The 25,180-nt window shown below is 37.1% G+C and overlaps 1 protein-coding gene and 1 long non-coding RNA gene across 6 annotated transcripts in view; one reads left to right on the forward strand and one right to left on the reverse strand.

The window, feature by feature from the left end:
* The window catches only part of LOC134145382 (uncharacterized), a 37,776-nt gene extending 18,711 nt beyond the window's left edge, over positions 1–19,065 (reverse strand). Inside the window, exons 1-4 of one of the 3 annotated variants that reach the window (XR_009959591.1) lie at positions 19,000–19,065; positions 17,333–17,498; positions 9,613–9,825; positions 7,131–7,190 (exon numbers count right to left, since the gene is read on the reverse strand). This is a non-coding gene — a long non-coding RNA (uncharacterized LOC134145382). Of the gene's footprint in view, positions 1–7,130; positions 7,191–8,897; positions 9,032–9,612; positions 9,826–17,332; positions 17,499–18,800; positions 18,865–18,999 lie in introns of those variants that run through there. The other 2 variants (XR_009959593.1, XR_009959592.1) reach the window with 2 other exon arrangements.
* Positions 19,066–19,532: 467 nt separating this feature from the next.
* Positions 19,533–25,180, forward strand: part of FMR1 (fragile X messenger ribonucleoprotein 1) — a 32,139-nt gene continuing 26,491 nt past the window's right edge. For 2 of the 3 annotated variants that reach the window (XM_062584654.1, XM_062584655.1), the window contains exon 1: positions 19,533–19,889. In XM_062584654.1, the coding sequence (XP_062440638.1) occupies positions 19,839–19,889 (51 nt within the window). In that variant the 5' untranslated portion in view covers positions 19,533–19,838. The remainder of the gene's footprint in view (positions 19,890–25,180) is intronic. The other variant, XM_062584653.1, reaches the window with a different exon arrangement.

A 25,180-nucleotide genomic window follows, 5' to 3' on the forward strand; every position in this document is an offset into this window, starting at 1 on the left:
GACAAGAGTTTAAGAATAGTGGTAATATCTCTCTAAACAAAAATTGCTTTTCAGCCTAAATGCTGAAACTTTGTGACTACTGAAATTGCCTCTTATTGGCAGGGCAAAGAAGAAACCTAATCTGTATCATTGTGCTGGCTACCTGGGCTTCTGTTTACAGATCAAATCAGCATAGACCAGAAAAAACTGGTGGGCTCAGTGGAGCTGGATTGGCTTTGCTGCTGTTACCAATTCACAGGTGAAGCGCCATAGACACAAAGACTTGCTGTTTGATATACCAAGCTGTATCTGTCTTCAATGGCTCCTAGTGTAGAGGCCTGCACTAGTAGAAGGCCCAGAGTTATAATTAGCCAGTGGCACTCCAGAGACTGTTGCGTTTTGAGATATAATGCTGGATAAACCAGAGCCCTAACCAAATTACAAAAAATACTCTTCAACACAGAGCTGCTAGCTGCATGACATGGGCTGCATGTCCCATACGTTGTCCTAACCATTTCAAGTCCTTGCCTTAACCAAGACTCTTCCATAGGAGTTCTGTTCAGTACTGTAGTTATTTTCCAGGTTGCGTGATCAAGACCTGTCTCCCCACAGTTTCTCCCAGCTTAATTGTTACTGGCCTTCACAGACACCCTGGATATTCCAAGTTCAGACTCGTTTGGCAAGTTTTTAGAAAACCTGGAAGGTTCCAATGGCTGCATGCACAAAGCCTTTGCTGCAGATTTCACTAAGCAAAAAGAATGCAGTTCCCAATTCAGTAGAGCTCTTCAGCTTTAAGCTCACGAATAGACTCATGACGGTCACATAAGAAAGGATTAATATTGTCAGTGTATATGCTCACCAGTTTAAAGTTCACTGTATACTTGCATCCTTTCCTTAATAATAAGATGAAAACCTAGAAGTTATACAGATATTCTTAGATTCTTTTTGGTGCTTTGAAGATGTAAAGTGGCATTAGAATTGTTAATGTACCTTAGTACATGTCTAGCTGTTGATCACAAAAGAAGAAGGTAAGAGGCTGCTGATGACTTAGAAAAAGAGGGAACACATTCCAAATAATGTCACAGATAGGCACCATCAAAACCAGCTTTTAGCTTTCTGTTGCTAGAAATTGGATGCTAATCACAGGCAGATGTAAATCTTTTGTAACCTCCTTGAAATGTATTTATCCTGGTATGATTTAGAAACGACTGCAGTTCTTGAAGTATGCATTTTTCTTTTCTTGCTTTCTTTCACCTGACAAAATTTTTCACCTGCACAAAGAGAGGTGCTGTTTTAGTCTGGAAAAAATCTATTCTGTATTTGAAGACTTCTTTGGTGGAAGAGAAACTCAGTTCTTAAGTTCTTCTTAAGATCCAGTGGGAAATAAAGGAACAGAGCATGTTGAAAAGGGAAAGGGAACAGAAAGGGAAAGGAATTTTCTCCTCCAAATATGTGTCACTATATTATTCTGATCTATAGAGGCCATCCACAGTGTAATGCAATACAAATTATTTTAGATGGCATAGCACCCCCATGAGGCCCAATTCTGAACTAACAGAAATATGTCAACTTGTGGGGGAGGCATAAAGTTATGTAATAAGAAAACATTACTTAGTGGCTTTAGAAGCAGAGTAAACAAGGGGAATAAAACATCAAACTAACGATTTTTGGGTCCTCTCTTAACAGCTGTGTGTTTGGTCATCATAAGCATGTTAGGGGATGATTATAATTCATGATAACCATTGTAATGAATATAAAGACTAATAGTGTTAGCCTAGAGGCCTTTCTGAATCCTAGGGATGCCTGAATAACAGAGCCTGATGATTTAGGGAACTAGGAAGAAGGTATTATCAACAGTCAACCAGCTCTTCAGTGAATAATCAGGAAGAGGCAAAGCACTTTAAAAATAAAATAAAAGCTTTAGCTTACTTTACTTGGAGACTAAAACCCACCAATATTTTCAGGATGATGCACAAATTGCAGACATAAACGCTGGACAAACAACCTTAGCTTGGATCACCCAGAAGTCCACATTGCTGCTATAGCCCTGGAAAATACATGATACTTGTTTTACCTGGCATAGTAGTCAACCACTAAGACCCACTTCACTCTATGAATACATTGCTACTTTCGGCCTTCTCAGACATCCCCAATGTTTAATTTAGAAGAGATTTGGGATTTTCAGATCAGCAGTCTGCTTAGTGGCTGGAACCTCTCTGCATTGTAAGTCAAGACGAATGCTTTAGTCAGCTTTTCCCCCCTTTTTCTGAGTACAGAGAAAATTTCAAAATATGTCACTCAGCCCAAGAAACAAGCTGCTGACCTAATTAGTTATATTTGAATTTGGGTGTTCATGACCTGAATATTTAACAGACTTCATAATCTGTTATGACACTCATTGGCTTCAAATCCAGAGTACCATTTAACTATGAGGCCAAACATTTTGCAGTCACTATTATCACCTGTTTAGTAGTACTATACTATCTGCTATTGACTGTACCTGATGACAGCCTTTAACTTTTAACTAGATGCAGTTTAAATTACAGTTTAAGTAAATCCAGCTTATTTTGAGACTGTGGATGCATTTTGTGCATGCCTATTGCTACATACCACATATGAACTGGAGAGCTCTAACTTCTTGTACTGCTCTAATTGGATTCCAAATGAACATAAACTTCAACATATCTTACAGGGGAGGGAAGCTCTTAAAATTACATGATGAACTGGTCATATCTGAAGAATTTTAGTCCTCATTTCTCTATGCATTTCTTGAGTGACCTGTGACAAATTCTTCATTGTTCTCCAATGAGGGTTGCTTAAGTTTTAGACTGCTCGATTTAACATTCCTGTCCTGTAATCCCTGAGGCACTGAATGCTAATAATTATTTGAAGCTGGAGTTTGACAGCACATTAGAACTTTGACCCTATGTATCTCAAAATAAGCCTCAGCATCTGTTACAAACTTTAAGACATGGGCATTAGCCTACCACTGGCTCTGTGTCCCTTTATTCTTCTTTTCTCGAAACACTGAACAATGCATTAGTGAATGTTGACATATACGTGCATTAGGGTCGTTTGTAGGTTTTGTTGTTTTTCACTGGGGTCTTTTCTGATGAAATACACTGCCTCTACTCAATTTCTAAAGGTACCATACCCAGCCTCAAATCTCATCATGCAGGCCTTGCTATATGAAAGACTTCTAATGTTCTATATCTGTGGAAGATGAAAAATAGATTTTGTATTACCTGCTCTCCTTCAGCAGCTCTTTTTTTTTCCCACTTCAATTTACCTGTCTTACTAAGATTAAGAACTCCTTCTTTTCAAGTTATAGCATAAATTTGATATATGTCAAAATCATGTGGTTTACATTGCCTGGGCCTTATACCCTTTTTCTGAAACCATTTTGCCTACTCATCTTCTCAACTTTGAAGCAAAGATAGACCTACTATTCCATAATTGTACCAAGCCAAACATAATGAGCCTTCACTCCAGGCTAGACCCAATGCGATAAACTCAGACGAAACTACAGTGCAAGTCACTGAAAATCTTGTTGCTAGACAACTAAAAGAACAAAAAGGAAAATAAAGACAGTGTATTTGCAAGTAAAGTTAAAAGGATTCTGAAATATTTTTTACAGAGGAGGGAAAAGTGGAATAGTAGAGCAAAGACAGCAACAGAACTCAAGAACCTGACAAAGAAATTAAGCTAATGTTCTAAACTTGACATATTTGTTGAAGATTTCATGCTCCCTGCAAATGTTCTAGACTCAATGAGAACTGATTGTTTCTACCTAGTATAGTTACAGTGCAAATTAAAATCTGTCTTTTCTTCTGGAAAAATTGCCAGAAAAGACATTTTATCTGTAATTACTCATTTAACAGAAAGGTCATCATTCTTCAGATCAGATTTTTTTAAAAAGTGATTTATATAAAACCTGCTGTCAGTCTATGCACGTTTTTTTTCTCCTGAGATGATGCAACTCAACAAGGAAAATATAAATAATTAGAACTTAAGAGGGAATTACAGCTTTGGAGCGAATTTTTCCTCCACAGTATCACTGTAGACCAATGAACAAGACCAGGAAGGACCCTTCTGTTTCTCATCACTGTGCTGACTGATCACTTTGCCTGTTCATCAGGCAACAGAGAAGATGCTAGTTGGACAACATGCAGGACCTCTTGTTAGTTAGGCTGTTAGTTCAGGGCAACTTTTATAAAAGGATGGCAAACTTTGCCTAAAAATATGTGCGCAAAGAGCACTACCTACATTTCTATGCAACGTAGGAGCCACTCAGCATTTAAGAGAAATGGCACCACCAGGAAGGCAGAATAGCAGTGGTTCAAGAATTGCTGTATGATCAGTTCCATAAAAAGCTCTGCTGCTTCTGTTAGGATGGCAGTTGAAAGGCCACACTCAACTGAATGATGAAAGATGAAGTGGGGCACAGAGATATATATTTTGAAATGTGTCTGGAAGATCTGTAAGACTCTGGCAATCTGTGGAGCTAAGTTGCATGTGCTCCAGTTAGGAATTACAGCCAGCAAAATACAATTGCTGCAATTACTAAGCAGTCCTCTAGGGTAAAAAAGTGTCCCCTTCTAAAAGCAGGGATAGTGCAGCAAGATATGTGTCCAAGAAAATGGATAAATAGCTTAATCAAAAGCTGATGGAAGATAAGGTGTGAAATACTGCTTATTTCTATTTCATATATATCCAGAAGCTTCAGAAGTTTCAGCTGCAGTCCTAATTCTGACTTCAGTATTATGGATAAAGAACAATTCTTCAGGGCAATTGCTCTGTTTCCTAGGTACTTTCTACCAAGCACAACTTACTGTCTTATTGCAAAGTCACCTTTCTCTTTTCTAAACTGCTATCTCAACCCTGTTCTCAGAAAACTAGCTCACTACCTGGTGCAATAGAAGAGATTTTGGTGTTACCAGCATAGCAAAGGAATCACTACCCACACTGCGTAATTTTTTTTTCCAACCTGCTCTCTTATCTGCTCCACAGCAATGATAGCAGACTCAAGCATTCAAATAAGATCAAACAGATCAACCAATACTACCCTTGAAAACAAATGAATCTCAGTTGTGAATGCACTCTGTTGGTAAGTCAAGTGCTAGATTAAGCTTCATGATGCTCAGAAGTATCTGCAATGCAAACCTGGATAAAAATCAAGGGATCTTTTTGTAACAAAATCTAAACACAAGCAGACAAAAAAAGAGAAGTTGTGTATGCTTTTGTTTAGAGTATATTAAATTCCAGCAATACATGCTAATTGCAACAATACTATTAATACCACAGACATTCCTATTAAAATATTTTTTACCACAGGAAACAAGAAATTGCTTCTAATCTCTAACATATTTTGAATAATATGTTCAGTAAGATAATTCCACACACATCTCCTCTTGTAGCTATTTTTTTACACTTTCTAAAGATAATGCGTATAAAATTGTCTTTCTTGTTATTATTACTATAGCCTCTGGTTCAGAAGCCAAACTCTGTCTATTGAAAATAAATATTTAATTTTATATTTCTTACTCCTAAAAGTCTAATGGGATTTGTTACTTGTTAATAATTACTTGTTAATGACAGATTTTCACACCATGAATAGGAAAACCAGTGTTTTGGCATTATGGTGAATCTGCAACTATGGTATAATAAGGATAAAAGGGAACTCATGTAAGCTGTTTTATGGTACTGGCCAAAAGGAAAGTAAATTTAACCATCAGTTTTTCAGCTGACATAAAGACAGCTTTTCTTTTTGTACAAGAATAGCTGGTCAAACCACCATTTTCAGGAGATGGTACACAACTGTAACTAAGAATACAAATCTCCCAGAAAACTATCTGATAGTCTTCTATGTAACAACTGGACAGTTAAAGAGTATCTATTATTTTTTCATTAAGACTGTCATCTGATACATGATCATTTTACAAGAGATCAGGAGTAATGATTAGGAACCAAAACTCCATGTTTTGACAGACATCGCTGTATTTACTCAGCCTGGATAAAATCCTAATGGAGATTAATTTGACTTAGCCTAATTAGGAGTAACATTTTTAGTGATCTCAGATTTTTATTAACATACTTCTCACTAGCTATTGAAGAACACTATACTGACTTCCTTCTATATGCATAGATTCAGATCCTTAAAAGTAGGCTAAATTCTATTCTCTGATAGGTAGTGTTTATTTTCCTACTTGCTTTCTCTGAGTCTTTCTTATTTCCATTGAAATCGTTATGAAATTTGATTTCTGTGGAAAACAGGTTGGTCTCTTAGGTCTTTAATCACTGAAAGCCATGAAGGGCTTGGCATAGCGTATGCTTCAGTCTCTATGAAGGCTGAGAAATATCTTTTAGTGGTGGACAGACCAGGAAGGATGCTACTCCCTTCACTGTTCACTTAGTTTAGACTGAAAACAGACTTAAAAGGAGATACCTCAGTTGTAGTTCCTTATTAGTCTTCCTAATGTCCTAAATAATTTTCATTTGAACAGGTCAACACATCAGCAATAGCCAATTATCCAAGTACTGCAGAAATTTAATAAGCTATTTCATGCACAGAGTATCATTGGTCCTACTCTGCTCCTGCTCAGGTAACAAACTGCCATAGACTTTAATAGGTATAACTGTGACTTGATATTCATCTTATTGGAGTGCCTGATTAAGATTGCTGGCCTATCATCATAGTCCCCAGAGACAAAGGAGAAAAATGCTATGCCACTCTGTTTACCAACACCTTTCCTGCTATATGTTCAGGATCACATTCAGTGAGTCTTCCATCTATCCTCCTCCACTATCTTGTAGGGCAGAGCAAAGGGGAGAAAATAAGCCTTTAGGCCTTTATTCCTTTCAGTTTATATCTTGGCTGTTTCAGTTCACACAACTTCACCATTAACATACTTTTAAAACTGTTTGTTCACCAGTACCAATTTTCTTCATAGCCAAGATCATATTTTGGCCTGCTTCTATGGTAACTCCTTGGCATTTCATGCTCCTCTCAATTGTACCAAATCCAGAGTAGGACTTCTTTAATTGTTCTTCCCTTATCATTTTAATAACACAGTCATCCTCCCCAACGCTTTAGCCCATAGGCTTAATTTACTTGTCCAGTCAATAATGAAATAGGGGAGAAATCATCTTACCAGCAATCTGGTTTCATATCCTCTCCTTAGTTAACCATTGTCCTGCTGTTCTTCCTCTGGCTGTGAAAAATACAAAATGGGTTTACGCAAAATAGACCTAAAAGTATTGACTGACCTTTTTCCTCTATCAGTGATATAATGAAAGCCATTAACAGCCTTTACAGCTAACTACAAAAACATTTCAGTTTATATGAATTGGTAGACAATTTGTGTTTATACTATTTGGAAGCTGCCATACATGGAATTGCCAGACTGTTACATTAAGACAAATTCCTTCTGGGTTTAAGATGCCTATCATCATAATGTCATGTAAGAACAATTGGTCTCTTGTGATTCTGATTGTCTCTTCCTGGTAAATGTTAGGCAATACTTTCAAAGACATTTTCCTACTATTCTGAGATGCTTGTTTTCAGCTGTTGATTACTTTTATCTTCTGTTACTTCATTCCTCCATGTTCATCAGCTACCTTTCATCAATACCTGACATCTATTTAAAGCCTATGTGATACAACTTACGTTCCTACTTTACAAACTTTCTGTGGTATAGTTTCCAAATCAGAGATGTGTTTCAAAGAATCTGCAGCAGGTGAACTTTGGCAAGGCACTAAAAATAAATAGAGGACAGATATTGTCCTCTGAATTTTCTTAATCACAGATGTGGCCTTTTAATACCTAATGAAAACTGGCCACAACAGCATTACTTCTTATTCCATCAAAATGGCATGAATATATGAACATGACTGAAATGTAGAATTACTGCACCATTACAGAATCATAGGATAATTAAGGTTGGAAGAGACCTCTTGAAATCATATGGTACAACCCCCTGCTCATACTGCTATGAGCTTGCTTACATCCAGATGATCAAAGTGGTAGAAAACAGTTTGGAGTCTTTCTGTGTAGCACAGCACTCTGTTTACATGAATCTTACTCAGGGTCTCAATTTTGTTTTGTTGTTAGGTTTGTGATAGAGGCTGAAAAGATGGCTTGTAATTCCTAGTGATGGCGTTCCTCATGTCAGCAACCAGAGCTGGCATTTCACAGGCAGACTAGGCAATACCAAATAGTTTACGCTGTCAGGAAATAAAGAGCAATCTGCAACGGATGCAGAGCCAGAAAGTCTCTGCAAAAATATGCACATCTTTCATTCCCTTAAATCTGTAAGTTTCCTTCCATGCTTTAAATATTTCTCCCACCAGTTCCCAGATTCAGCAATGTCTGTTGTTACTGGAGATTTAGAGAGCACTCATAAAATAAATTTACACTTTTTTTCCCATCTCTTCTGAAAAAATGTTACAAGTACAAAAGGAAAAATGATGCATTGAGTGAATTTTACGTCTTTAAAATGCAAATTAGTAATCATGTCTGACATCAAAACACTGGAGTTCTGCCAAATCTTTTATAAAGGTGTGACTTGCTAATCTAACTTACTATCAGACTAGATGTTTTGACAATGATTTTAATAAAAGCAGAAGATGTTGTATAAAGGAAGAGACAAATGAGTTCTGCTATAACAAAGCAATCCCAACCTTAAAGTCCACAAAGTCATCTGTTTAATCTCATGCTCCTTTCTGGGGGAGGGGAAGATATAATTTCTCATTACATAAATAGAAGCATCTTCTGTGTTTAAAGAACAGCTTTGTTCTTTACATTTGAATGTTTGACACTATTTTAGATACAATTTATTTATTTTAATAAACAGTTATTGTCAGAACAAGTTTTTTTTAATTTTTTTAATGTAAGAACCAAATAAAAAGAAGAGGCATCAAATACACAAGGAAATAGTGTGTGATTTTTTTTGAATTCCCTTCAGGTACGATACTATCATTCATGAAGGAAATTGTCCTGATGGAATTGATTTCGGTCCAGCAATGCTTCCTCTTGCCCTCTCGTTAGTATTTTCTATAGTGTCAGAAGGAAGACGAGTCAATGGAGTCAAATACTTCATTCATATTTACACATACAAGAATTTGGCTTCCTGCTAACACTACAATGCATCTGGATGACAGCAAGATCTCTGTTAGTCTTTCAGGTACTTTGTTGTTGGATAAGCATGATTAATACTGGATAATATCAGTCTAAGCTCAAAGATATGTCATTAATATTTTAATATTCAGATTAAGAGACTTGAGGAAAATGTTTTCTATCATACTTCAGTAAAACTAGTTTATACTGATTTTAATACCAAAGTGTTGCTTGTGTTGAACACAGACCTACAACTTTGCTGAACGTTTTGTTGAATGAGCTGCAGTGATTGTATAACTTGATATAGATGTAATATTTAGGATAATTAATTACTATGTAGCCTTATTATCATTGTAAGTAGAATACTGCCTTCTTTTATAATATCAAATATGCCTTACTTTCTGTGGAATTCTAGTTGGTCAAACCATTATGATGAATATCATAAAGTATTTGCGTCTAAAGCTGTCTAAAGCTATAACCAAAATTTTTGTTTTGTAAAAATGCTTTATTTTACTTACCATAAAGAGTAAGTTCAAATGTTTTGATCAGTTTCCACTTCTTTATACCTTTTTTTTTTCCTGAGATCAGATTAGAGGGGATGTTCCTTTAGCAGTCTCCCATTTAATATCATGTGTCAGTTGGTTTTGTTAAAAATCCCATTTGATACAGTTTAGAAACTCATTATTGAAGTGGAGCTTTTTAGAGTAAGGAGTACAGCACCAAAGTCCTTCCTGTAGAGTAAGAACATTTGGTTGAATTTTCATAATATTCTAAGAGGGCACAACCTCACTCTCCACTTTCAATACATATGATTTTCTTTGAAAGTCTATGAAAAAGAACTCTGAGCTGGAAGGGACAGGACCATTAAAGTGGAATAACTATAGTTTAGTTCAAGAGTTCATATGGTAACTTAAGGATTCGGTGCGTGTACTACATATGTGTTTCAAAGTCTTCTCTTGAGTGGATGAAAGTAATGAAGAGCAATCTAACTAATGGTTTACAGGACAGTTTTCAAAACTGAAATGTTTTTAGTAATAATAATACTTTATAAATGTTTAAATATACTATCAATAAAAAGATTGTTAACAGAAAACATTATATGTTCTTAGAACTTAACTTGGTTCCATTACAGCTCCTGAATTTACGTGAAATATTGTCAGTCCTAACCTAGTCTCTAGACGCTACTTTTGCCACTTGGATCATCTCTGTTTCTACATTACAGTGAAATGTATCAGCTACCTTGAAACATAATTAAATATATGGGACACATCAGTAGTCTCAAGGTAAATTTGTAATATCTCATTTTCCATATTACAGTTCACTTTACTACTGTAATATAGTATGTTCACAAAAAGATAAATTGTCTTTGGGGGTCCTCTTGTGGTAAGATTTAACTATTGCACTTAAAATCCTTGTGGATTTCAGGAAAACTTGGCATAGATCCCAGGTATAAAGATATAAGCAAATAAATGATACTGGTTTTGAAACTAACAAAGAATAAAATTTAGCTATTGAGATAAAACGTTAACTATTGCTAAAAATAAAACAGAAAACAGGACTAAAAGACCATGATTACAGTTTGATGGCTTTTTCACTTTTTTCACACACTATTTACCTCCTACCACAGTACAAGATTAGAACATTGTTTTATGTAACAATTTAGTGGAAAAATACAAAACTTTCAGGTTATATGTGCTTGTAAGGGGGAGCTAAATGTTACAGTATCAGGATTATGACATTTGCTACAGTACTTCCATTGCACTCACCACCATAGTCAATACAAATAATGTTAAGGTCATATAAACATATTACCATATACAGCCTTTGAAATATAGACCTATTGCAAATTGACATCACTGGGAGTTCTACTATGGATTAGGAAGAGTCATGTGCTTTATCCAGATTAATCTTTGTCAAAACTGCAGTGTGTTCAAGAGCATCAACAATGACTCTTCATAGATCTCTGTACTAGTTTCAGTATTGAAGCAGCCTGCTTTTATGCACAACAGAATGAATGCCTTGCTAAAATCAGTACCTTTGCTCAATCAGTTTACCATAGGACATTTTATTCCAAGAGCAATACTTTTATTTATTTATAAACATCTGCTATTCTAAGTGCATTTATGGAAGTGAAATATTTGTATCATGAATTTCAAGCCTATGCGATCTAAACGTAACTCCAGTAAAGCTCCACCTTCCCCCCCCCCCCCAACAGTTCTGGAAAAATGTTTTTTTTTCTGTTGCTTGATTTGAGTTTGCAGAAAGTTATTTGGTGGAAAAGGGAGAAACAAAGTATTTGGGTTTCTCTTGGTCTCTTCACATAGCACATCATATTTTTTGAAGCTTTTGTAGTAGTCTTTCACTTACAATAGGATTGTGGACATTTTTGCAACTGATAATCTACAACTGATCATGAGGAAAGCACTGCTTTTGTGTACCCTTCTTGACTTAATTTAATTATATCAGAGCTATTTTTGATTATTTGGGGGGAACAAGAATTGATTATCCAGGATATCCCTATCTGTCCTCTGTTCTCACATTGTTGAAATTAAAACAGAGTTTTATTTCCAGACATGTTTGTACAAGCAAAGAGCTAAAAAGCACAGAAGTCCCTTTCTTCTAGCCTAATGGTCGCACTTTCACTTTGAAAGTAGAGCAATAATTTTCTAGTTCCTGCATATTTAAATATGTTAAAAATGGGAAGCCTAAATATTCTATAGTACAGCAGTAAGAAAGACACTGCTTTAGGAAACAGGAGACCTTGTTTTCACTCCTTGTTTAAATTAAGCAGAGAACAGACTTTAACAGTCTCCAGCATTCTCTATCAAGATTGTGAACATTAGTAAATAGGCACAAACATTTTCCTTGATTCTGTGAATGGAGCCCCAAATCTTTCTGGGCACCTAGCTGGAAAAATCAAAAAAAAAAAAATCACTCTGATGAAAATGGTGTTTCTGTTTAATATCCAGTGAATTTAATCTATCTTCACAAATAAACTATCAAACAAAATATTCACCTAAAATTAGTAACACAAAACAATCAAAATGAAACCCATCAGAATATTCCAATTATTTCAATTCTTATACAAAGAAACATTCTGCAATTTATGAAAAGTAAAATCAGCAAACCCCACTAACTTTCAACTGCAGTGAAATCAATTGCAGTGATTCTAAAAACCTGCAAGAAGAGATATGAATGTAATGAAGACGTTTCCATATATTCATTCTTCAAAATAAAATCATGCTGCAGGATGTGATTAGAATGAGCTGTAATATATCTTTCGTTGTAAAATGAAAGTATGAAAGTTCATTGTAAAAGTCAAAATTTTTTCCTGTAAAATTTTCCCCTTTTTTCTTTGAAAACAGCTGAAAAATTAGTATCTTGTAATAAGAACTGTAAGTTGTTTGTTGAGAAATGAGGTGCTCCAACATTTCAGTTTTACAGGAAAAGGTAAATGGCATGATCAGAAGTTGGTTACTGTAATAACTTTCTCTTTAATTGCTTTAATTACCTGGAATGGTTCAGGGTCAATGAGTAAGAACATTTACATGAATTTTAATCTAGGGTTAATGGGTACTAAAAAAGTACTGCATTCTGTATTATAGAATTAAATGTGGAATACATGGGCAATTCCCATCTATTGTACAAATAACTATGTACAAGACTGAATAGAATTTTGGCTGTATAAGTTCATGAGTTCCATCTTTGACACTGTTGCTGATGAATACTGCTGCTTAACAAATGTACAGGAGCTAGCAAAAAACTTCAGAAAGACTTGTAACGTGGAATCTGTCTAACTAAATGTATACGTCTAGATATAGGCATCTTCATCTGAATTGTTCATGTCACTCCCAGGATCGTCAAATGAATCTCAGCCATTTTGACTCCAGAACTTCTACATATAATTCTTAATTCTACAAACCAAAGTCATCCTTGGTGCGTTAACTTTTAATGCATTGATCCCCTCTTTTCTAAATGGCAACATTAATGCCTAAATCATGGGAATCAGGGATTCATTAAAGTTTGTAATGTTTCTAAAGATACAAATTATTATGTAAGCGCTGCATGTTCTTACTACAGCTCAACCTTACTGAAATGAGGACTAGCATACAGATAAGCATACACCATCCAAAAATGTCTATCCATCACATGTTGTAGAGGAGCATCCATACATTTATGGTCATGAATGCTGTCCCACACCATGAAAAGAGTACAATATTTCTCTTGTATTATGTTACGATCAGTTTTACATGGGGTAAACTCCACGTTTACTAGTAATTTTTTCTGCATTCATTCAGTTTCAAGATCTGCATAATGCAGGAATTTTTTCACTTTTATTTCAAATACTCTGGTTATGCTTAATAAAAAATACTATATAAATAAAAAAAGCTGAAGATTTTACATTTGCAGTTTTAGATATGAATGGGTCACCTATTAAGATGAACTGTTTATAGCCCCAATACACTTCTGCAGAAGACATAATATGTGGGCTTAACATACTAATAAATAAATTTGTAGAATTACAAGACGAATGGATATAATCTCATGAATAGGAGATGAAATCAAATTATTAAACAGAAAAACTCTATACTTCACCACAAAACTCTATATTCACCATTAATTTAAGACAAAAAAGAACAAGAAAATATTACTGACAGTTGTTAACCAACAACGGGATATATAGAAATTGTTCTGTAAGAATACAGAAATTACTGTAAGTTTTAAATAAGACCCATTATTCTAACAGAAAAGATAATACTGAGCAAATCAGATCACCCACCTAGACAATCACTTCACACACAAACTGAATTGCATGACAGTTGTTTTTTGAATGACAGAACTGAGCTAGAACTTGATAGTTTATATGTAGCATTTTCAAAATATGTATTTTTACAAGGTTATATTTTTATAAATTATTGAATACCCTTCTGAAGCTTAGATTTTAATATTTACTTCTTAGACTGAAACTATTCTATCAAATCAAATATTCACCTAAAATTAATAACACAACTATGAATCTTTTGAGTTGCAGGTGCAAAGTAGGCTTAAGTCCCTCAGCTGTCCTTATGTATTCAGGTCTAGAAGATACTGTAGAAACTGAAAACCACTACTGGAAAGATGTATCTAATCTATAGCAGAATCTGTGACAAAATGAACCTTGGATTTGTATCTATTCCTAATTTACTACATGAATGACTAATTAAATTTGTATAAGGAAGAGGCAGAATAATGACTGATAAAGAAAGAAACGTGTAAGGAAGGATTTTTCATTCAATTTGTTAATTTTCACAACATTTATTTTTGTCTTTTTGTAATGATTATGCTTTGATTAGTTATCCATGTGAACACTACCTTTTACAGGATTTTGTCAGGACTTTCCAGATAAAGTTCACTTTCTGTGTGAAGAACTGAATGAACTCAGCATAATCTGATTCCTTGTACACGTACGGTAACACGTGCAAATCTTCTCTGTTTTAGTTCAGCTTCTCTTTAAAACTTCTGTGAATACCTGCTGTTCTACATCATCATTTGGATATGTCATTTCTGAGTATTAGTTTAGTTAAGGGTAGGCTAATAAAGCTGCAATACTTTGGTAACACTCAACCTTCAACTATTACTGATTAATCATAAAGCAACCAGGTCTAAGAAGGTTTTATATCTCTATTGATTGTAACTGCTTCTTCCAATTGCTGACCTAGTTACTGTAACATTACTGTAGCATTAGACTACTGAGAGGGCACTTTACTGGGACTGTATTTTAAACCAACAACCTTTGAAACCTGTAGCTACAGCTATAAACTGAGTGGGCAACAGTCTGAACCATTTGGTCTAACTGAAGTAACTCACAATCCTATATATCTCAAGTGTAAGCAAATTATTTTTTCCTAGTGTCAAATACAGTTTCAGAAATATGACACATATCTTACGACTGTCTGTCTTAGATGGTAATACAGAAATGAAATGAAGGTGAAGTCTGAGTATCACCTGTACCACATTTTGTAGGGGGAAAAGAGTCATCCAGGACAGGCTCTTGTTTGAAGCGATGCACAAGGAAAACAAGCAGAAAAAGAATTTGAAAAGTTAAATTAAAAGCTCTGTGAACCTCAGGAGGACTACGTTGTAGCCCAAAATGAGGATGTAAATAAGAATTGTATAGAACTCTATTAAGAGACTTCGCTAGTTACCAGATGATCATTTTTAAAATAGTGTTTCATGAGTTAAGACTTATTTGGAATCCTTCACCAAGTCTTAAGATATATAGCACTGGCTGGAAAAAATACTCAGTCATTCCTGTCATTCTTACCCCTTGATCTATACAAAGGGTTTTTCACGTATCTAGAGCAATCCCTTGATGCTTGAAAAGCCTTTGATTGTTGGTGTTGTTCTGAAAGGCCAGTGATGATGACTAGATTTTAAATGCTTAACTCTTCAATGTATTTAAGCAAAGCTAGCATTTCATGGTAAAGAAAAACGGACAAAAAGGAATGGTTCACTTAAGGTAATAAATCCTAGGAAAACAGCATTAGCTAAACCAGGACTGATGAGCAAGGATGTGAATGACAATCACTGTTGACTATAGGGCTGTAATATGCTCTGAGAAGAGTCATTCACCTTAGTTTTCTGCACTTCAACTTTCCTAAAGGAGGAAAGATTTTTCTTACATTTTCTACAAATATTTAAGAAAGCCCTCAAGTGAAAGCATTAGTGAATAAAAGTCCTTAGATTTTTATTCATTTTTAATAGATTTTCTTGAATTATTCTGATAATGAAAATAGGTATTCCAAATGCAGTATACCTGAAATACCTTCCAGCTAGCAGATTGCCCTGCAAACACAAAGTATTTTAGATTTGAGAAGGAAATAAAAGCACTGAGCATCTGTAGGACCAAAGCCAAGACTAGAAACAGGAGACTTGAAATTCTTGGGGACTATGAGAGAATTCTGGAAACTAAAAAGGCATTTTAAATGAATTACAATTCCATGGCCACTGTGTAGAGTAAATGAACACCAGTATTACATACAAGAAACAAAGTCTAACATTTGAATGAAATAATATTTTTCTTTTAAGATTAAAATACTTTTACTGAGATCTATTTTTACAGCGTTACTGTTTTTGAAATAGCCATATTTAAAAGGATCTGGTTCACATTACATCTACATAAAAACAAACTGAATTTGTGAACATCACATTTCAGAAGGTCTATTTATTTAGAGAGAGTTCAAAATAAAACTGTGAAAACAGTAAGTAATTTGGAAAATAAAGAGGAAAGGTTAACAGTCAATCAGCAGAAAAAAAATAAAGAAATCTCTGAAAATTTGTAAATTTGTCTCATTAAGTAGGAAAGGATTAAAACATACCCCTAGTCAGGCTAGGGTAAAAAAATGAATTTAAGCAATGGAAGGAAAATAGGAAAATATACATTAAGCATTAGGGAAGATTATACACTACAGCAGTTTTTAGCTTAGGGAAAGCAGTAAAATCATCACTGGAGGTCAGAGCTAAATTAGACATCCTTCCGTTCTGTCTGCTTAGAAGTAAATTGCCTGTATGGCAGCAACCTAATTTATTAAAAAGAGAATAATTATGACCAGTAAAGAATGCCAAAAAACTTCCGACAACTTTGTTTTGGTGTTGGGCATTATCTCTCTAGGCTGATCGTTGGATTACTTTGACCTGAACCATTTATATGTGACATCTCCAGGGACATATACTTTTCTCATACTTTAGAATGCATCTATTTTTGATATTTGTGAAGAAAAATATGAGAAACAAGTGTAACCAAAACAGACCAATTCTACAGAAAGATCTAGAAGGAAAGTGAAGTAGATGTGTGTTTTCTCCTATAATCATAGTAAGCGGTACAGGATACTCGAAGAAAATAACAGCATTATAGACGTCACTCATAACAAAAAATAGGAATATTTTGGGGAATAATGGTATTTACACAGGAAAGAAATAATTAAGTAATCAAGAAAAACAGATATACTACAAAGGCATGAGAGATTAAGGCAACAATCAACAGCCCCAATTTGACTTAAGTGGAGTTTTATGGGAAGAACAATCTTCAGCTTCTGTAATTATAATTTATATGAATTTTTACAAATCTCATTTAATCTAAAACTACGGCAAACTATGAGATGGTTACTTAATTTAAGTATTTCTTTAATCCTTTACTGTGGATTTTGTTGGTGGAGGGGAGGCAGTGAGGCACAGGAACAAAGTTACCTCTCTTATTACCTGACTTACTTCAGGGTCCTTACAGTAATTCTTAAGTGAAATCTTCCTTTGTTGCTGTCACTCGTTTCCATACAGATTATCATAGATGAGAATCACCATTCTTTCAATTTCTGATGTGATCTGATTTGTTGTTCAGCTTAGAGGAGTTACCATTCTCCAAAATAACCTTATTAAAACAAAGCACTCATGGTTAGCAAAAGTACTCCTAACATAAACAAGTCAAGGAGGAGAGGTCTATCCTACTTAAATTTCTTTACGATGGAGACTCCACAAGATCTAATCTCTCAGGTACTTCAGTTTATACAGAAATCTTGTGTCATTGCTCTCTCTTTTTAGACTTTTTCAATTCTCCCGGACACTGCCAATAGCAAGCAAGTCCATCCTGGGACAGCCTGTTTAATGAGCACAGCAGGTTGTCAAGCTAAGTCATTAGATTGAATTGATCCTTCATTGTCCTCAAGAATTTGCTGAAAAAGAGTAACCAAATCTGCTGAGAAGAGACTCCAACTCCTCCTCTTCAGGAGGCATTGCCTAGCACACTATGGAATTTACTTCAATACCACATGTGCATACAACAAACCTCGCAATAAGCAAGTGAGCACATACTATAAAAAAATTACACAATTCTAAATCCCTCATGCTAAAACAGTAATTGTCTTGTTATTTACAAGAAATACTGTATACCCTTTTATAATTTAAGTGTAAGAGCACAACAGAGCTTGTAATACTGAGAAATCCAAATCTGCAAGGTTAAAAACTAAAATCCAATAGGAGGCACAAAATCATAGGCTTACTGATTTTTCAAGAGTTTTGAAAATTCATCGAGGGTGCAGGATTTTGTCCCTTACATAAGGAGGGCATCACACATTTTTTTTTCGAAGAAATTACAGCTATAATATACTGCAATAATGATTTTTGGTGGGGCTGGACAACAGAACCATTTTTGATGTTCTTTCTATTTGCAATTCATACAAAAAAATAGAATTGTTAATGTTTGTCCAGGTCTAATGAAAGATTGAACAAGTAGCCTTAGTTCTAATGTACTTCCAAACGCAAATATCACATCACAGTTACACTGGTTAAGTTTGTTCAGCTACCAAGTTCTACAGTGAATAAGTAAATCATTAAATTTTGCTGCCAGAGAACATTTAAAGAAGGATGAAATGTTGTAGGTTTTTACCTATAAATAATACCCCCTATAACAAACTTGGTTTTTTTGCAAACTCAGTTTGTTGAATAAAAGCTTAACACTCCCAGGGAGGTCAAGTGAATAGCACAGAAGCTTTCCAGGCCTACTATTGTTTTGGAGTACACCTTTGAGCCATATAGGTCTTCAGCAAACCCACAACACTCAAGACCACTCGGGAAGCATAAGATTCATATTGAAACAAGTGCCACAAAGCTTCAGATTTTAGTCTTTAGCATGTAGTGATGAGCATAACACCAGGAGTATCACAACAGAGACTACCTGTGACAAGGGCACAAGTGACCCTACAGGTTTGCCTTCCTCTCCCTGCCTTGGCCGCCATCTTCAGCAAAGCACCCAGGGGACTCGAGCCCTGGCCCCGCAGGCCGCCTCCTCCTCCTCCTCCTCCTCCTCCCCCAACCCATCCCAGCCGCCCCAATGCCCTCAGCCCCATCTTCACTCCCTCTCTACAGGCCCTTACAACAGCATCGCTCCCGAGAGCCACTATTCAGCCCCGCTTCCTTCTTTCATGAGGCCCCATCCCTCCCCGCAGCGCGGACATGCACGCGTTCCCGCCTCTCCCCTCCCCAGCCGCGGGCCGCTTCCAACCAACGGCGCTGTCCCCCCCCTCCCCCGCCCCTAGTTACAAGGGCCTCGCAAAGCGCGTCGCACTCCCCCCCCCCGCTTCTGATTGGCTGGGGCGCGCCGGCCAGGGCGCAGTGTCATTGGCTGGCCGGGCAGTCGCTCAGACGCGCGAGGGCGAGGGGAGGCGGGACGTGCCTCGCAACTGCCGGGTTAGGTCGCCGCTGGCCGTTGCGGCTGCGCGAGGGGGCCGGGGCGGGGCGCGCGGGGGCGCGCGCGGCGCGGCCTGGCCGTTAGGCGGTGCGCACGCAGGGCGTGCTGGCTGGAGCCCGTTGGCTGGCCCCCCCCCCCCCCCCCCGAGGCCCGGGCCGTCACGTGACGCGGGGTTACTGTTTACATTCGAAGCGGGCGCCCCCCCCGCCCCCCGCGCGCGCCGCCCGGCGGTGACCGTTTCGCTTTCATTTCCGGGCGGGCGCGGAGGCGAGCGGCGCCCGTCTGGTCTCGTCCCCTCCCCTCCCCTCCCCGCGGCGCCCCCCCGCCCCGCCGGCGGCCTCGCCCTCCGCCCCTCGCGCAGCCCCACCCCCCGCGGGCACGGAGTGAACTGAGGTTCCCCCTCCCCTCCCCCTCCCCGGCACACATCCACCTCCTCCTCTTCCCCCTCCTGCGCCGAGAGCGAGAGAAAGGGAAGGGAGGAGGCGCCGGGCCTGGGTCTCCCGCACCGAGCCGCCGCGGCACAACATGGAGGAGCTGGTGGTGGAGGTGCGGGGCTCCAACGGGGCCTTCTACAAGGTACCGGGCGCTCGCGGCCGGGTCGGGCTGGGCCTCAGGGGAGGGAGTGGGGCCTGGGACAGGAGGAGGCGGTGGCGGTGGCGGCTCCTCCCCGCTTGAGGGAAAGCGGGGGCCCTGGGGCAGGAAGAAGAGGAGGAGGAAGAGTGGGCGAGGGGTGGAGGCCTCGGCGAGCTCTCCGCGCCTGAGGAGAGGGCCTGGGTCTCTGGGCAGGGGAACGGGGAGCTCCGCCACCCCTAGGCCGAGGGAACTCGAGGCCTCATGAGAAGAGAAGGGAGGGAGGGAAGGCGAGAGAGGCCCCCGACGCCTGGGGAGGCCTCGGGCCTTCCCCTATTGTGGGAAGGGGAGGCCCTGGCGCTGCCGGGGTGTTGGAGGCGGCGAGGACGGGCTTGGGCCTTCCTCTCCTTGGCGCTGAAGCGAGGATCAGAGCTGGCGATGGGGCCTTAATTGTTAAATCCTCAGCTTTCGTCGCTGCTTAAGGAAAGTCTCCTTTGCTCTCCAGCTTTCCAGGAGAGCTGCCTTGCTAGTGGAGAGTTTAAGTCGCGGGAGAGAGGGCGGAAGGGCAGCTCGTTAAATACACCTTCATGATGAAACGCTGTTGTGAATTGTTGCTCTTAATGCCGTGTCTGGGGATACTGCCTACTGACATTAAAGAAAGCATTGCTTGACCAAAAATACATGTGCTGAGTTTGTAAATGCATTTAATTACAGAATGTACTTCTTACTGAAACTACTTAATAGTGTTCCATGTTTGTTTCCAAGCGCTTGTGTTGGTGATGAATAAAGCCATCATTGAGCCTTGAACACATACATGAGTATTTAATATCTTTATTAATAATGTGTAGTATTGCTGTTGCTTTGCATGAGCTGGGTTTTGTTAATCAATGTACGAATAGGGTATACTTTGTGGTTCTACCCTATTTACAGAAGAATGCACACACAGGAGGTTAGGGCCAACTAGCATGGAAGATAATGGACATTTACACCTATTATCAAAATACAGAAAAAATCACAGATCTGTTTTTTCAAGTTTACTGATGTTTAAACATTCCTAGTACTTTAAAAATTAGGCCTAGTTATTGTGCAACATCCAATATTTATGTTTTCAATGAAGGAACAGGTAGAATTTCAGTCTGATGTTAGTGTGGTAGGGCAGGTTGGTATCCAGATGATACAACTCTGAGAGCTTTGAGTGTTCTTAAGATACAAGAGCTCTTAAAAGTTTATTTTAAAATATATGTGATAACGCTTTCAAAATAAGAGGGTGTATATGGAACAAGCTTATAAGTATGATAAATAATGCATCTTGTGGGTCTGCAGTGTTGTAGGCACAATCTGTAGATAGCTTCCTGGAATTAAATTATTTAGCACTTTCAAAAATCAACTTTAAGTTTTTAACTGTGATATTTGCTCTGAAAGGAACAGAAGACATGAATATGTTGCTTAGGAAATAACTTTTAATGAGACTTTTATCAAAGTAATGTCAGTACTTATATACATCATGCAAAGCAGATGATGAAAATGATATTGTATGCTCTGTAATGACATTAAAAACACCTGGAAGAATTGAAAGCTGCTGTTTTGTTGTTGTTTGTTGTTGTTTGTTCCATCACATTTGGTTTTGATGGTATGGTGTCCTGATCCCCATCTTTCATAGGGTATACTCTTTTTTTCCGGTTGCAGTTTAGATGACAGTTTCAAATGAACATATATACTCATGGGAGATTACTTACTAAACAAAATGTAATGTATCCAAGTTCAAACACAAAAGTTGCTTCCAGGCTGCATATTATGCTTGCCTTTTAGCCTCTAGAAAATCAAATGTAGGATTTTTTTTTTTTTTAGTCTCTTTTTAAGGTAATAGAATTTAACCAAGAGGGCTTGGTTAATTAACCAAGGTGACTTTAAGTATAGCACACAGACTTACTGGTAGTCAGCTGCATTACCTGTCTAGATGGAGCATCATACTCAACATAAATTCATTAAACAATCTGAGAGATTTTTAACTTCTTTAAGTTGTTTCTGAAAATCAGTGTTTTTTCTCTTGCCTGAATTACTTGATTTTTTTTATTTACATTTTTTTCTCTTTATCCTAATGTCCAAGTGTCAGTTTGTTATAAAATAATTTATATGTTTTCTTGTGAGTTTTATGCCTATTTTGCAGATAGATTTGATTTGTGGAATGATTTGATTGACTTAGCGTAACGTGAGCTTTATGGTGTCAAGTAGAGGTTTTAATTGCAAGATGACTTTATTTTTTCATTAAAATTTCTTTAAACAAGCTCCTCATAATTGTGTTACAGCAATAACACTGTAAACAAATCAAAAGCAAAGCAATTTTTTTGTTCCAATTCCATCTGATGGTTTACTGATAATAGTAGTGATAACTTTTTTTGCCTTTGAGTCATTCTGGAGTTCTTCATTAGATGTGTGTGTGTGTGTATACATATATATATATATATATATATATATAAAATAATATATAATGTATATATAATATATAATGTGTGTGTGTATATATATATATATATATATATCTTGATACTAAAACTTGGAGAGGAGGACTATGAGGCTAAGATTCTAAGTGACATGAGTAGGCACCTAATTGCCACTTCAGGTTTTCGTGCATCCTCTGTAGCTGTCCTTGAGGACCTCTATAAGTTCAAGTCCCTAAAAAGTTCATATTTTGAGTGTACCAAGCAGCACCTTGATCTTGAAAGTGCAGAAACTGTGCATAATTGTCACCTAAGCCCTACAAAAAGTCATAAAGCACACTTTTCTCAGTGTGCTTTTCTCAGTGGGTCTTGATCCAGAACGTGTTCTGAAGATGCATCTGAAGAGGTCGTATTGCACGCAAAACAGGAGATAGTTTTGATACCTCCGTAGTTTGAGTATACGTTCAGGATGTGGGAGGTTTTAGAATTCAGATTTGCTGGTCAGGTGCACTATGTTTCTAAGAATTGTAGAGCGTGTTGCTTTGGTCACTATAGTGGAGACTAATTCTTAATGGAATTAAAATACCACTTCATGAATGTGTTTTATTTTTATGAACTTTTTCTCCTTGGACGATATGATTCATTCCATGAAAAGTGTAGTACAGTCAATGAGCGCGATTCAGAGTAACCTGGGGGTAATTAATCTGGTGCCTACTGCACTGAATAAAGTCTGCTTTATCATGACTTGATGATGTTTTTGCTTCGCACAGAATCCTTTGAAAGAAAAGATGAAATCCCACTTTTTTTCTTTTAGGAAAAACAGTCCAACAAACAGTCAGAACTGTGAAATCTGAAGGGGAGGAAACTGTTTTTGGAGGTCACGGTTAGGAAACTAAATCTTGAAGATCTGGGCATATGGCTTGATCATAACTATTACAGCATATCCTTCCATATGTTCTCTTGTTGGTTAATATAGGTATAGTAAATTGGGTTTTGAAGTTCTTACCTCATTCCCAGAAGACTAGTAGACAGTCTTCTGCCTGATTTTTTTTTTTTTTTTTTTTTTCCCCCCAGGTCTAGGCTTAGACGTTTTTCCTTTGTAAAAGGTGGATACAGTAGATGCCTTTCGTGTTTAGGAGTGATTATCTCATCTATCCTTTGCCAAATATAGGAAGCATCCTGTTCGAAGCACATAATTTTGGAATAAATCTTGATTCAGCATCTATATGTTGCCTGTAATCAAATATTGCTGCTTCTTGCTCTACAACCTTGTTAAACTCTTCCATGTTTTTTTTCCCCTGATCTTGATAGTTTCAGTATTTTGCCATTGTTCCCTTGGTTTTTTAGATACTTGAATTTCTTTTCTTTTGAAGTTATAATTGACAAAATCGTTCCTCTTCCTTGCTTCTTTATTACTTCAGGTGTTACTAGTAACAACTGTTCCCTTGGTCTTCTGTTGCATTCCATATCCATTTTTTTCTTTGCCTCCAGGATTCCACACAGAGTTACCTCAGCACATGTCGCCCATCTCTTTGTACATTCACAACCCTGTCTTAGTTCTGAGGATGATAGCCTGTACCCCTTTTCTTTATTCAGTTGTCACTTCTATGACTGTTCTTCCCCTATTCTGTTTCTTTGTTTGGTATGCCTTTCTTAGATTTGATTAGCTAGATAAGTTCCTTTTTTTTTTCTTTCCAACAAATATAAAATGTTATGCAATCAGTAGTGCACATTTATATTAACATAACATTTTTTATCTTAAGTAGTATTTTTCCTCCATTTTCACTTCTTATAGTTCATTATTCTTTGTTATTAAGATGGTTGACAATACTCTCATCTGATTTAAGACTCTAAAATATTCATGGATGCTGGTGTCTTTCCTCTGAAGAGTCTGCCCTTTCATTAAGCACAAAAATAGAGTATATTACTGTTTCCAGTGGTAGTTCTTTTGTATCTAATAATTCATGAAGTTTAAAGCACATATCTTTAGGATTTAAACTGTTTTTAGAATGTTGTGAAGTGCCATAACATGTCAGTGTTTGGGTTGTATTTTTTTTTTTTTTTTACTGTGTCTGAAGCATGGAGATGGGTGTTAATGATTTATGTGATGGAAAATCAAATTCTGTGTTAGAAGTTTATCACCACTTGAATTTTTCACTTCAGTGAAGGGCAAGCAACTCTAGCCATTGCAGAAAGCACTTCTCTTCACAGAAGCAAAAGCAAATCTTTTTCATTACTTTGATTTCTTTTGTTTACTTTTATCACTGCTATTGCTATTAAAAAGGTTTCTCAAGTTATTTTTCTTTCTTGTCAAATCTTTTTATGCTTTTCACATATGTGTTCATGTTCATGGTAGCCTCTGTTCTCCTTGAACATACATTTTAAAACTACATCTATGCAACATTGTTTTAATTTTCACACCAAGTTTGTACACTTTACCCAAAAGATTGAATTTTTACAATACCATTCTCTTAGTACCTTATGTAAAATCAGTACCATTTCTCTACCTGTACTGACATCTGGGACTGAACTATTTCAGTGAATTTGGCTTATGCTGTTAAAGGTCTGTCATCTTTTTAGCGTTGTATATGTTGCACATGTGTCATGGAATATCAGGAAAGAATTGTGATAAATTTTAATTTTGGCTATCCAAATGCATTAGTATTAAAAGCATTTTTACAAGTACCTAGAAAACTGAATGTATTTGGCTATAAAGCACTACTTACTACAGATTTGTTTAAATACTTTCAGTTGAGAGAAATTGACATAATAAATACTGTAAAAACTGATGTGATCCAGGTATCTTGAACACTTTTTTTTCCCCGTGTCACAAAAAAAGCAGGATAAAAAAAATCTTTC

Source organism: Rhea pennata, chromosome 11, assembly GCF_028389875.1.
Source record: "Rhea pennata isolate bPtePen1 chromosome 11, bPtePen1.pri, whole genome shotgun sequence".
NCBI lineage: Eukaryota > Metazoa > Chordata > Aves > Rheiformes > Rheidae > Rhea > Rhea pennata.